At 39.2% G+C, this 15,414-nt stretch overlaps 1 protein-coding gene across 1 annotated transcript in view; it reads right to left on the reverse strand.

The window, feature by feature from the left end:
* TRIM66 (tripartite motif containing 66) overlaps window positions 1-11,373 on the reverse strand; it is a 51,743-nt gene extending 40,370 nt beyond the window's left edge. The window contains exons 1-2 of the mRNA XM_013957905.2: window positions 11,084-11,373; window positions 624-727 (exon numbers count right to left, since the gene is read on the reverse strand). Of these exons, the coding sequence (XP_013813359.1) occupies window positions 624-727; window positions 11,084-11,297 (318 nt within the window). The 5' untranslated portion in view covers window positions 11,298-11,373. The remainder of the gene's footprint in view (window positions 1-623; window positions 728-11,083) is intronic.
* Between the last annotated feature and the right edge of the window lie 4,041 nt (window positions 11,374-15,414).

Genomic DNA, 15,414 nt, shown 5'->3' on the forward strand with positions numbered 1-15,414 from the left:
ATTTCCCCTGGGGTTCCAAAAAATTAGCAATACTGTGAGAGTAGACCTGCCTGTTAATTAGATACTTAAAGCAAGTGAAATCCATCTTTGTTTGTACATACAACATCAATACAGGGCCAAGGTGGTAACCTTTGGCCTTCTAATTCTCCTTTGTTCCACCATGGAAAACCGAAATGTGATGTGATCACTTCATCATTAAAACAGGTCACCAGAAAACAATAACATCCCACTGAATCAAACAGATAATCTCGGTGTAATCATCCAGCCAATAATCTTTGTTTATGCTCACTTTGTGTTGAGAGTAGGAGATGATGAGGAATCCAAGAGATTCAGCATCTTCCTAGTATATGGTTTGTCACACAGATGCAGTCCTACACCACTAGTATCAACATTTAAAATGCCTTTGATTTCAAGTATATGGAGTCAAATGCCTTCTTCAAATAAAGACAAGTACTATGAAGGCAATATGTCCATCTTTAGGAGTGAAGTAATTACAGTTCTGCAAAGGAAAATGTAAGAGAATCATGTTGTTCAATATGAAGTTTAGTCTGCTTATCAAATAGTGTCCATCCGGCAGTGTTTTAACAACTCACAAGGCACCCAGCTTAGTGGTTTTCACTTACCTTTGCCATAGCTGAATTTCTAGTGGGAAAGTCCTTGAGAAAAAAATTTTCAACTACATCTCGTACAAAGCATGTCTGTTTGCACACAGGGCAGGAAAGGATACCTGAATTTAAAAAAATAAATAAAAGAAAGAGCACAGACCAGCCATGTGAATCAGGAAATGATAAAAACCACACTTCAGTTATTGCTAGCTTTTATACATCACACCAACATGCTTAGCTCCAGGAAACTAAGGTATTCTTCAAGCCATAAGTAACTTGTGGCTAGATCTAGTAAAATACATAGGGAAGAAAAAAGACAAAGCAATAAAATTCCTAGAAATACACTATGGTTCTGGGTTTTATTTCAGTATTTACCAGTCTAAATTCCCAAGAATTCACCAGGGCTTACAGCTCTAACAAAAACTGAGCTGCATTTCAAGCTGAATTTTCTTATTACAGATCTACTAGTATTTTTGCATACTAGCTCTTGTTCTTCTAGACAAACTTTACCAGAGGTACACCCAGGCATAAAATATACATTGCCTGATATTAGTTTTACAGTGCAGCATGCTATGCTTCAACTATGAAGTCAAAGAGGAGTATTAAGCTGCCAGCAGAAGCAGAAAGTCAGAACAAAAGTTTCTAACAGACATTGCAAAACATCTACAAGTCCACAGGTGGCAAAACACAGGTGACCAGGCTTTTTTCCAAAGATAACCCTGAAGCAAAGCAAAAAACAGTCTGAGCAGCAGAACCTGGCTCTGCCTTCATTAGCTACTGTGTATAACTGGAATGAATTCTAGTATTTGCCCACGCTGAGAACACTGCAGTTTGAGAAGAAGCTGTCCATTACTGTATGACTGCACTTTTGCATCTCTGCTATTTCATTCCCAGACTTCTTGGGCTAAGATTTACACTTACTGAAAGGTACAGTGCTTTTTTGAAAAGGGCTATGCATATTTCTGACCACATTTCTAAACTACTGTAGACCTGAATCCAGTCCTTCAGAGATGATGGTAGTATATCAGTCTATTTTTACTTTATCAAGCCTTTTTTTAATCTAAGTTTTTCCACTTTATTGAGAACAAAATTTCAGTGTTATGCTCACATTGCCAAATAATCAGTTTATGATAACTAAAAGCAGTATTTCCTATGGCTAAATGAAGCAAACTCACTTAAAGCAAGTTTTCAAAAGAAAGATCAATGACAATTTTCTACTGGATTGACACTGTTCAGCATTCTCTTTTCCTTAACTAAAATTATTTTTATGCAAGAAGAGTGGCTTGTAGAATAATTAAATCTTAAATTGTCCATTACTCTTGGAATTATCTAGATGGTTATCAGAGACACTCATATTTTCCAAGTGCTTGATTTTATCTGCCCTTGGGACACGGCTCCTGCAGCTCCTGACCAGATGCACAATTCTAACCCCCAATACTGAATGCCTCTCATTTTCAGAACTGGGCTACTGTTCTTTTAACAGTACTTTGCATTAACAGAGACACACAAGCCCTTTCTACGTTACCACTTTCAACAAAAGCACTGTGCAGTCAGATGGCTGAATAAGTTCACTTTCATTCATAAATACTTAAAAAAAATTTGAGTTCTGTAGCATCTCCTTTGAAGAGGACATATTATAGAGAATCACTTTCACAAGGTTAAGACCTTTTTTAGCTCTATTCTTGCAATAAAAGCAAAAGCTTTTGAGAATTGCATTGTTTATGATTTTCCTAGGTCACACTCACAACAAAACAGTGATTTGGGGGCCCAAGTGACAAACTAAGTTCTACCTCACACTTATTTAACTGTGCATTTCATATAAGACTGAGTGTTCACATAGTTGTGAGAAAGAGCAGGCCAGTATCCACGTGACTGTGCTACTCAGCTACCAGTCACCCCAGGGGAAAGGGATTGCAAGCAACTGGCAATGCTTTGCTCATCTTCTGCATATGTAACTTGAGACTTGTTTAAGCTTGGCTCTGGCGATGGGAGTTACACAGGGGCTTCATTTGATAAAGATGCTAAAGATGCCGTGATGGCAGAAAGCTGTAGAAGTCTTCTAAACTCATCCTTTCCTTTGCATCCTTAGTACTATAACTGCAGCTAAAAAACCTATTTACCTACAATATTTGTAGCTAATCACCTTTATATGAGAATGCCTTTATACTAGTCGCACAATCCCCCCCCCCCGTGCTTTCCCAAATTATGGTTGTGTGTCCTGCAGAGAAGCTGTTAACAGCTCATTTCTCTAGAGAAATGTAAAAACAGTAGTTGTGTTGTAGTAGCTAAGGCAAGATGTTATACAGACAGTGCCCTCCTAATCCTTTTAAATGCTGCATACTACAAGCACCAGGCAACTATGGTGCCAAATCCTAGGATGAGGAACAGTTTTCAAGTCTCCATGTGAGCACTTTAAAAAAGCATCACAGTTATAACAATAGCAGCAGGAATAAAGAAATAAATGCATTTTGACTGATAAGCTAGGAAGCAAAACATATTTTGCAAGCACTTCTCAAATAAGTCTCATGGGTCCTGCTCTAATTCTTGCTGCAGTCACCGGGAACCCATCTACTGACTTTACAGGGAATTATCTCTAGCCCTTCAAGACCTTCAACCAGTTTCTTACTCCTGTAACAGCATTGCCCAAACAGTGCTAGTTCTAGATCTGACTCATACAACAAGAAAACCTCCAAACAGAGACTACATAAGATGTCACAAATTGACCAAAGAGGAAATTAGCAACAGATTACTTTCTGAAGTGGGAACTGCATGACTCTCACAGTTATTCCTTCACCTACACACCGTACTGGTGAGCATACGTTTTACAAAAAAACATTTCTGGGAACAACTGCTTACTGAGAAACAAAAGCAGTGTCCAGTACTTTGCCATAGCAAGGGCATCTTCTGTGCATCTACCACATAAGGTAAAAGAAGTTAATATTGAAATCACATTTTATTACATTCCAACACTACACAGTTCATGCAAAACATTAAATCAAATTATACCAATTGAATGATATCTAATGGAATGCTTGTGGCCTCAGACAGGTTCATGCAAACTTTGAATTGCGCTAATTTGTTACAAACCAGTGAAACAAAATACATTATATAAAGAATGTATTAATTTGACAACAGGTACAATTGCCTTTAATATTTTTAAAGAAAACTTCAATACTCTAAGAAAACATATTTCATGCATGAATTTCAGTTATGCGCAAAAGCCTCTTTATATAGAGAGAGGGAGAAATAGAATAGTATTAAGAAGTTGAGAACAATCATGATTTGGAGATAGATGACATTGTTGCTGATTAATACCAGCGGTATTTAAAAATAATGCCCTAGATGCCATGGGGCAAGTATTTCCCAGTTTTCAGATCCTAGCCATGCTACTGAAATCCACGTTGTTCCAAAAGTACACACAGAGTGAGTTGCATGCACGCACAGGTCAGAATACTGTATTAAACTCATTACCACAGACAATCAAGTGAGATACAGCTTTGATTAGGTATATGTCATAACGTGTATAACTGAATTACAATGATTTCAAACCTAAAATGTCCTTGAGATGAACAAGACATGTCTAGCTCTCAGTTAAAAAACAGCAACAACAACAAAAAAATTACAGAATAAAAAGAGCAATAGCTAATAGGAAAAAAAATGATAGGAACACCATGGCAATCTGTACTGAAAGTAGCTTCCTACTCATACAACAACTAATCAAGTAAGCACTTTCTCACTTGTCCTAATACTGAATTCTATGTTTATAATTCATTAGATCCAAAGAAACAGACTTGCATTTTGCTGAAAGAGGGTTCCCTCTGAATATGGTAACTTTGGAGATCATACTTGATCAGCTAATTGGGCTTCTCATTTGTTTCCTTTTCCATTAAATAAAAACCTGTGCTCCCTGGAAGTGCCCAACTTTTTTCAATATAAATTCCCCAAAGAATCTAATGATATTTTGGCATAATAAATACACTACAGAGTGGCTTATGAAATAATTATCCTGAAATTAAGCAAACCTTAAACCTTGTAAACACGTGTTTACAAATAGCCACAAGCTGTAGATACTTCAACAATATAAAGCATGCACACTGTGCTGTGCAAATCACCACTGCAGTACAGTTTTCTAGAAACCCCTTACCTGTCCTCTGGATAAACAGTCACTTAGAGAGCTACACACAGTCGCTTGTTTTAGGAAGTGGATGGTTATTAAGCAGAACTGCACGCACAGCGTGCTCCCTGGGATCAGGTTTTGCCGTACTGCAGATGGAAGCGGCTACACCTTCCGCAGAGTATCTGGGACTGCTCCCCCTTCTTCAGCAAGAAACACTGGCAAATCAGCAGGGCAGAGAGGTGTACTGGGCCACTGCAAGATGCATGTTTTTCTCTTGCCTGCCTTCTTGCCCTCACCTCCCGAGATTCATTTAGACCTCTCTTAAGTTGCCTTGGTTGAATTTTTCCTGAAGTGGTGAAATAAAAATTCCACAGTGAGAATGAATAGCAGCACCCTACGTCCCTCCACCTAGGTCTTCTCACTCCTCAGAGTAACCTGGAACAAGCGTGCAGAAGGAAAGGAGAGAGCTTTTCTGGGTTCAGGCAGCAGGTCTTACAAAGCCACTTACTCCCACCATATGCTTTGCAGACCATTCCCTAAAATGTTTCTTCCCTTCCTATCTCAACACTGCCTCTAAATAACAGTGTTAATTTGTTTTAAGAACCCATACTTTACAGACAGTTCATTTAAATATATTATTACAGCACTGTGGGTGAAGGGACGAGTAGTCAGGAGCCCTAGAGAATCACTGTTTGTACGTATGAGAATGATGCAATTGTTGGATCTAAATAGCAATCCAACATGGAATTACAGGATTCAAACAACAGAGTTTACACATTAAGAGATCAGGACCCAAATTCAGCTCTGCTGCACTCATGATGTCCAAATGAGGTCCATTATTGTTATCAAAATATCTAGAAATAAGAAAAAGCTAAAAGTGCTGCCGACACGCTCTATTTTTGTATGTATATTTTTGTAGTAGGAAGAATGTAGTAACATTTGCACAAATCCTTTTTTTTTTGGAGCTCATTGTCTCCTGCTTATCAGTTGAAATCATTATTTATGACATCGCACTTCTTTGCTAAAGAGATGATCGTGAATTTAGAAAGGCTAGCAAGAATCCTAATGTTGGATTTAAACCCCGTTTCAGTGTGATATGCAAGATAAATCCCTATTTCCATGTGACATGAAGGATAAAACATATCTAAGCCATTCTCAGATATATCTGATTTATCAGCTAGTACTGAACCACCTGTGAAGACCACAATGTACTGAACAGACTCCCAGAAAGTTTCATCACATGAAGGATGTGAAGGAATAGTCTTACAACTACATCCTTGCAGTGCTCCACTACTCCCATAACAGCCTTCTGTGGCAGCCTACCAAGCCTGAACAGCACCACAAAAGCCACCAGCAGTACAGAGCAATAGACATTATGTATATATATATGTGTGTGTATATATATGTTTATACACACACACACCCCTCTGAGCCCTGAAAAGCTTCAGCATCAGATGTGTACTTTGCTGAGTTGGTTTGCAGCCCTTTTTCATAAGCCATGTATTCATTTCCGCTCTCGCACTCTCATCAGCAATAGTAAATAGACAGTAGGTTGGGGAAAACGGAAATTCAAAGTCAGAGGATCCCACAGTCAGACATGGGCACCCAATCTCAACACTCCAACCCCACATCTAGGATACTGGAAATCAGCTTTCAGAAAAACAGGGTTCTTCCATCAAAGCCCACTAGAGTATATCCCATTCAAGCCCTAATTCCCCACAGGTCAGATTTCTCACTTCCCACAGCCTTTTCACTTCTGTTAATGAAAGTTGCCATGCTGCATTGCACCCAGGGAATAGTAAGTGGACATCAAGGTAGTGACCCCAGTACAGAGCGTTCCTCTAGAGGAGCACAAATAAAGAAAGAGCTGAAATCTGAGTGTCCTTTGGTTTTTGCTCCATCTATATTGCAGCTATCTAATTTACAAGCGGCAGGGCTGTGGATAATTTGCAGCAATCATCTCTGAAAGAACAAGCTGCAACCTCTGCACTGTGTGTAGAAATGGAGTACAAAGCCCTTTTGAACATCAAAAGCCTCAACTCAGTTTTGTTTCAAGGTCTTCCAGTCTGGTCAGGTTTAAACAGAAAGAGCGCTCAAGTTAGTTGTCTGGGAAATAAATCAATGCGGATAATTAACCTATTATTACCCTGAAAATTGATTAGCATAACGAAACAAACAGCTATCATACACACTGCACTTGTATTTGCTGTCCACATGTTGCACCTATTCCTCTGCTCTTTCCTCCAACAGCCATCAGAATAATTATTCTCAGAGAGCATTAGCTAGAGCTCAAGCTGCAGGCATAATTCACACTTCCTTGGAGACCCAATTATAGGTTATAGGAGACAGTTGAACAGTTCTGAAGACAACCTCCCACTCTACATCTTCATATATATTTAACCAAACCCAATTGTTTCACTTGCCTTTTGAATATGGCAAGTAAACAGTGAGAAGAACCGAGTAACTTAAAATCCATTTTATGATGACTAAAGATATACATTATGAACAGTAGATATGTTGTTTCCATTTGGAATAAGCTTTCTACTTCCCTTTTTTGGAAGTAAAACATGTATTTGGTTAAGTGGATCTAATTAAAGCAAATGGGTATTTCCCCTTCAGAATTAATAGATGTGATATATTGCATCACTTGCCTTATTTGATTGCATCAAAACATTGTTACTTGAGGCCTGCAGATGCAACAGCTCTAACACACAAAAGGCTAAACTGTACTCCATTGGAAAGCCAGGATAAAGAGATCTGCAAATATTCTTATTTTTTTCATACAAACTTTGTGCAAGATAAAGCATTCAGCAGCCTGAAGCCTCCTCCTTATGCCACTACTCCATACTCTTTATGCCATACACCGTAAAGAAAATGAGCCTAGAGTCATAGAGCTCAATCTTTGAATGAAATAAAACCCCTTGAAGACATCTCTGAACACATTAAATGCAAGCACGACCAGTGCTTGGCTGTGTTTCAGATGTCCCTTGCCAGCAAGCAGTTCACAACTAGGAAATCCATGGGTATATGTAACACCTACCCAACAAGCTAAAGAAAGCTGTGTATTTTCAGCTGAGAATAATGACATGCAGCAAGTGCACATGTGTCAACAGCTGAAGTCACATGAGCTCTCTTTAATGATCTGGTTTCACTTAGTTTTATCACTTTGGTATGCATTTTTCTAATACATAACCCTGTTATATTTCTTGGCATTTAAGTAGAGATCTCAGACTCTCTTACACACGGAAAGCTAACGACTCAAGTGAGGACAGAAAAAAGCCTAAAAAACACCCCAACCCTCGAGCTGAGACAGTCTTGCAAAAACTTGAACCTCCACTGCTCCTAACTCAGCTATTTTCTAAATTATCATATTGGTGATATTTAGTATATTTAAACAATTTAAATCAAACATCTAAAAGAGAAGATTTGCAGATAATATGATAAAGACCAATTTATTTTGGCACCTACCCCAATAAAGAAAAGAGGCATACGCACAAGAAACAGAACGGAGATTTTGTGAAGGTATTCAGAACACAGTGAATACCTTCGGATCTGAGGCAGCGTGCACAAACCAATTTTGTATGTTTGCACATTGTACTGTGAACGGGAATTCATACAGGCAGAACTCATGTAGGTTCCTCGAAAGTCTTTATCTGGGACATTTTCATCTCTGGAGATCCGGGAAATTCCACCTCTCTCTTCCTCAGTCTCTCTTTAAAAAAACTATTCTTTTCTGTGCACTAAACGAACTGGAAACATACACCATGCAGACCTGCAGAGGAGAAGATTCTGGATTCTCTATGTGAAGGGAAAAGAATGGACAGTGACACTGGACTGCAGCACTGAGAGACTGAGCATCAAATTACTGGCAGTGAATTCCAAACCAGTGATCTCGAAGTCCCCTTCATATCAGTAACACCTGTAGGAGCCAAACTTGCATTATCTTAAGTTCATTCAAATTATTACCAAACTCTGAGTTATGTAACATTGTAGTTTTGAAAAATTTGTGAATTATTACCAAACAATGCAAATTCTCACAGTAATAAGTTCTAATGTGTTTGCAGCTTTTCCATAAGAGCTCAGGCTATCTCAGAGCTTTCATTAGTGATTCATCTTAAATAAAAAGACTGAGACACAGGTTTAAAAGCAAGTGTCCGACATCAATCAAATATCAAATATCAGGGACACTTACTTCCATCTTCTCAGTAGTCTTAATACAACAAGAATAAACCAGAAAACAGTTTAATTTTAGTATAGTACTACTTAGAGTATATTGAAACACAGATAAAATACACTCTTGTAGTAAATTTCAGATTGACTTCACCTGGAAATGTATTCACTTTTTCCATTCATATATTTTGTTTAGAGTATTCAGAGTAAGCAAGGAATGCATTCTTGTTACAGGCAATATTTTATGTTTCCTCAGCTGAAGTGGCTTGGCATTGTTTGCATTTACAGTTTATTATTAGCATAAATATATAATCATGCTGAAAGATAACCCTGAAAATTCAGTTGATATAGTAGCAGCCAAAACTCAGCAATCAGTGCAGATAAGACAAGCAATGCTTAGCATCTTGCCATCAGATGATTTCACAGATTTTTATCCTGGCTGACCTATGCTGGCTGCAGTTTCAGTCACTGATTTAAATAAGAGACACAGATGTGTTGTCCTTGCCACTCTTGTTGCTCATATATTAACTGAATATTTGCACCTGGTGTCTCACTTCATTTATTGGGTTATCACTGTTCATTGCTTTTCTTCTGTTATTTCTCCAGTGTTGCTCTACCCCATAAGAGACCCCAACCTATAAAAGAACAAGGAAAGAACTAAAGAAACTTCAGCAATACAGAGAGAAACTAATCTTTGTTCTAATTTGCTATTGACAAATAATCCCCGATTCACTCTCAGGAGCTTGAAGAAACGTCTAGTATTTTAATACTGTAACAACTCATAAGAACGTCTAGCTGCACTTCACCAAGTGGTATACATTCACTTTCCACTTGACAAACAGAAACAAGAGGGAGAGGGAAATGGTTTAGAGGCCAAATGAAAACACATAAGTAGTAATGTAGTGGGTGTTTTGAACAGCAATTTATTACATAATAGGTCCCTCAGACTTTAAGCCCACAATGACTGGACATTTAAAAATTTAAGGAGGCATTTACTTGAAATGACTGCTTTGTCCTCTTTGTCTCCTTCTAACTCCCTATGCATGAATAGGGATTATGCATCCTCTCACATTTATCCCCTTTTCCTTCTTCTCCTGTATTCTGCTAGCCTTTCAACAGCTTCTCCTAGAACTGTTTTCATTTGTTCTCAAACCTGAACTTGCCTGGCTTATGTTATCTAGCCAATTCAGATTATCACCTCAGGGAAGGTATCTTCTCTTCCTACATGTTTCTAAAGTCTGGTATGGAAGAAATAATAAATTATGTCTCTTATTCATCTCAATTTCAAACCCTGTGAAAATATAAGTAACCTTCATGCTTTTAGCCTTCCTGTAAATCAGTAATGAATCTGGAATGCTTCCCCATGACAAGACTCATTCATTCAGTTAAAAATGAAATGAAATGTCTGTATTTCTGTGATTTAAGTCGTCTTGTTCCAAAAAGTTATGTACATTCTCTAAACAACATTACTAAAAACTGTACAAGTTCAGGATTTCCAAAAGCCACAGTCATGAAATGCTTCTCTTTATCACTAGCTTTACTCAGCTTGTGAAAGTGAGTTGCAATATATCCTAGAGTCTTGAGAGTTCATACAGAGCGAAACCAGTTTTACAACGAGATATAATGAAAGTGCAAGAGAGTTTCAGTGCCCCACAATACACATAATAACAATTATTGTGACCTCTGTTAGGAGCAAAGAACCGGAAGTTTTTATGTCAGTGTTTGCTGTGGTGTTGGTGGAGAGGGGGCAGGCTGGGACATGGGGAAGAGAAGGACAAGTAACGCAATCTCTCACCACAACCAGTACCTTAGAAAGTTCCAACATGTCCAAAAGATTGGATAACGATGTAGCCTAGCAACCAGCTTGTAGCTTTACTCATAAAACAAACCAAATATTTATAATGCTACATTCATTTAAAATAAGTCATTGAAACCAAGCCCACTCTGGAAAATTTAAAACATTGCCTAATTGCATCATTTATATTCAAAACATTACTGTTGGATGGAAAACACAATGAATGAGACTTGTTCCCATTCCACCCTCTGCTCATACAAATTTCAAGTCTCCTAGGTTATTCTTTAAAATTAGTGTTTTAAAGGAGTATGCTACAAAAAATACTTCTCAGTCCTTCTGTTATTATACTACCGCATTACAAAGAGCATAAGCAAAAAAGAGATTCTTAAATATTACCTTCATATATAACTTCATACTTGGTGGGAATATAGCTGTATCCTTGAATCAGATCTGGAAGACAGTCCTCACAGAAGGAATGGAGACAAGGTAGCATTCTGGGGTTTCTCCTCCGCAGGTCCCATCTGCACACCAAACAATTTCTCAACAGATCCAGGCTCTCCATTTCTGTTGTCAAGACATCAAGAACATGGAGAGTCACAAAATGGCTCATGACAGCCCCTTCACTTAACAAAACACTTGATCACTCAAGTGCAAACTACAAGGTAACTGCAGGATGCACATTCTCAGAAATAACATTTGTTTAGTCCTTTTGAAGAAAGAGGAAGCTCCTTGCAGCTGAAAATCACATACTTGCTTTACAAAAGATCATCTTTGCAGATTGTTGTGCAGGAAAGTGTGGTTTAAGATTTACAAACCGTGATCCCACTATCTCTATAGTACTTGTACCTTTTGTAAAAACTGAAGTAATCTGTTCTATGGATCTATTTACAAAGTTGTTACCAGGCTGAATTGTCACATGCTGTTCACTTCCTGCTAGAAGTATTCAAACTGTGCAATAAAAATGATGATATTCCCCTACTGCTTTTATAATTTCATCTCAATGTTTTACAGTTTTCAGGTAAAGCAAATAATGTTAAGCATAACTTAATAAGCAAAATAGCTTAAATAGCAAATAAGATAAGCATATCACCATTATTTCAGCAGTCTGTTAGAAAGCTGCCTTGATAAACGTAAAACTTTTCTGCTAATCTTTGTAGAAATTAATAAAATACAGTTCACAGTGATCAAACTTCACCTGTCAAGATGACCACAGATCAAAATATAGATTAAATCTAAACTTTCTACAAGCTCAGTAGTGTTTCTCGTGCCAGCCTGAGCTCCCCAAGATAAATTGAGTATTTTGCAGCTCATGTTCCACCCTCGATTCCGATTTTTTTAGAATTGTCTATCAGACATAGCCTGCAAAAGGAAACTTTTGCAAGTTGCAGTTCAGTTTCCTTTCCCTTGCGGAGGAGCATCAGAGGAGGAAAAGCAAATACAGTCCTGTCTCCCCTGGAACCAGTCTTCCAGCTGACAGAAGCTCCCAGGGTTGGAGCCCCTCCAGTAGCCGCCCATCACCTTGGCATCATGGCCTTGCTACCAGCAGAACATATCTTGCTGATATTCTCTTTAGATTTTCCCTAGCACAGAAGGAAAACAGCTCTAGTTGTAGGTACATATATTCTCTTGAGAGATTCTGTCCGAGGGCAGAATCCAGTGGAAATGGTTAGTAATCAGGTCGTCTTCTATGAGGAAACAAAATTATGAATGTCTCAAAGTCACAACCAGTCATTTTTATTTTATTTTATTTTTTTAAGAGTGTTGCATTCTGACGTCTTTTTTTTTTTTTAAATGGACCAATTGTTGCAGTCTATATTGCATTTTATACCCAAGACCCACCTGTAGGAACAAATGAAAATAGGTAGACATCCACCAACTTTACTGAATTGACATATCAGACAAATTCAAACCTACCTCAAAAGCTCACTTTTGATTGAAATTTCAAAGTTAGAGATCCCTTTAAAAATGAGCTGTGATAATGGTACCTGTGGTGTAACTAATAAACGTTATAAATGCTTATTGTATGAGCTCACTTTTTACAGCACATCTTCATCAATTATCTTCCAGAGGCAAATGTCCTTAGGGCAGCGCAGCTCCTCATCCTGCTTTGTCTCCTTTGTTTCTTGCAACTAGAGTTAAGATGACAAATTAGCACCTACAAAAACATACAATTTGTGCAATAGGAAGTTGAGGTCTTAAACTAACACATTGTTCAGATAGAGAAACCACAGCCCAGCACCAAAGCATGAATGCACAGAGAAAATTTGTGCAAACACAAAGACTAATATTGGGAAATGCTGTATCACCATAAATGCCAAACCAGTGGCTGAATGTGCAGAAGTGGGTTACCATACATTTTAATTTATGCTTTTTGCATAACTTTTGAAACAATATACAAGTTTTCAAGGGGAGCAGAGGATAAGAGTGAGAAAAAATGTTAAAGTTTCCTGCTGAGCCACATATGCAAATGCTGCCACATTACCAGTGACTTGGCTACACCGATGGGAAACAATAAGTCCAGCAGCAGTGATAATGAGGAATATAAACTCAGGCGCATTTGGAGATGTGAGGTGAGGGTCATGAGGCAGGGCATGGGAAAGGAAACAGATAAAGATGGGGAGAGGTGGGGAGACAGCTGACAGGCAGAGAGGCATACATGGAACGGGAAGAGAAGTAGCAAGCACTTGACTTACCAGCCCAAATGTGGGAACAGAAAAGAAACTGTGTTTTGGGATTTCCCCTCAAGACCAGAAGATCAGTCAGGGCCATTGTAAGGCATCAGCAGCCCCAACACTGATGAAAGAGAAGCATCTGGATATTACAGGATTGGAACTTCTAGTAAGGCATTCATTTCATACAAGAGAAGTTAACAAAAGATACATTGTCATAACTGTATTTCTGTATTTTAGAGCTAAAATCTTTATGCAAGTCTTTCAATTTTCTTTGTTCCTCCTTTTGCTCCAATTTAATCAGGTGGTTTGTATTTTCTTCCTTCCATAAAACTTGGACATTGCTACAAGAGGCATGTTGCAGCATTTTAAAGTGTTGTAACATTATTTCTACCAGTTTTGTCCGTAATTGCTTCATTAGCAGTATCTTAAATCGCCAAAAATTTTACTTTACTTGAAGCCACAAAACTATCCCCATTTACCAGAACATGATATATTAGGTAAATAACCAAAAGGAAAATATTTCGCATTTAAAGTCAGTTGGTCTTCGTTCTTTTTAGCTTCCTTGCTCCTGCTCTCTGATTTTGCAAATCACCATAATATGAAAATCCCTTACTGGGATATTTTCTCCTCCCAGGAGAAAAGAGAAAGTTGGTGTTGACAGTCATCCTTGGGTTTTCATACTAGACTTCACAGGAATTTCTTGTTAAGGCACTATAAAACGCAGAAATGTCACCAGTTTGAATTCAGTAATACCTGCCTACTTAATTAGCAATCTGAACAATTCACCTGAACATTCTCAAAAGCAGTTGTTTCAACACATTCAGCACAAATGAGAGAAAAAAAAGCGACAAAGCAAAATCCCACATGCTTTTTCTCTTCAACAATCATTAAATCAAAACCAGTGCAAAACACTCAACTATTTTAAACAAAAGCATCAACTGATCTGGGTAAATCAACTGAATAATTGTAATTAGAGTTGCCAGTAAAGGCAATTCACTTGTCTTTACTTGGCGCTCTCACACTTCGGAAATACTCCCTGCCAGTATTTTGTCCAAAGAAACGGCTGCCCGCGGCGCCTCCCGGCCTCCTCACAGCGAGCGAGCGAGCGAGCGGGGCGCGCGCCCAGCGGCCAACCGCCCGCCGCAACGGCCGCCGCGGCAGGAGGCGCCCTCGCGCCCAACAGCCGCCACGGCAGGAGGCGCCGCGCCGCCTCGCGGGGCGGGGCCCCAGGATGAGTGACAGTGACGTCCGGCCGGCGCTCGGGGCGGGGCTGTGCCGCGTCAACGGAAGCGGCTTGCCGCGAGGCGCCGGCCGTTGGAGGCCGTTGCCAGGGCGAGGGGCGGCGCGGGAGCTCGGCGCCGCGTCCAGGGCTGCCCCGCGGCTCGGCGGCGGCAGAGCTGCCCTTCCAACAGCTTTTTGAACAGCTCAGGCCCGTCGCCAAAGTAACATTTATTCCTCCAGGCAGAGCAGAGGTGGGGGGGAGCTGGCATGGTACAGTGCAGGTTAGTGAGTGCATAAGGCTCAGCTATGTTCAAAAAAGCACGTGCAGACCAGCGAAGCTGGCCGAGCCCATCGCTGGTGGCGTACACTCACCGATACGCTGTTCACGCTGGCCGTGCTTCTCCTCCTGTCCAGCTGTAATTGTTCATCCTTGTATAATATTTATAGGCTTGCACTCAAGTGAATAATTCAGGACACAAGTGTAATTATGCTCTAAGTTAGCTTTTGAGAGATGCTTCATCAATACAGTACAATATGTGCTTCATTCAGTTTTACCTCACCTTTTTTCATATGCTTCCTTCTTTGTATACTGTTTGCAGATCATAGTGAAAGACTTAAGTAACTTAATCCCATCTTTTAGGGATGGGAAAAGCTCTGGCTTTTTCCAGCACATGAGGCTGGAGTCACATCCTGACATTTCCAATTGTTGTCCTGTGCTACTGTTATTGAAGAATACTCATCTTTTTTCATTGACTTTGTTCATGCTTTAATCACCACATACCAGTAACACATCTAAGCATAAAACAGGTTGTTCAATTAAAAAAAGGCAATTAA

This window comes from Apteryx mantelli, chromosome 4 (assembly GCF_036417845.1).
Source record: "Apteryx mantelli isolate bAptMan1 chromosome 4, bAptMan1.hap1, whole genome shotgun sequence".
Taxonomy (NCBI): domain Eukaryota; kingdom Metazoa; phylum Chordata; class Aves; order Apterygiformes; family Apterygidae; genus Apteryx; species Apteryx mantelli.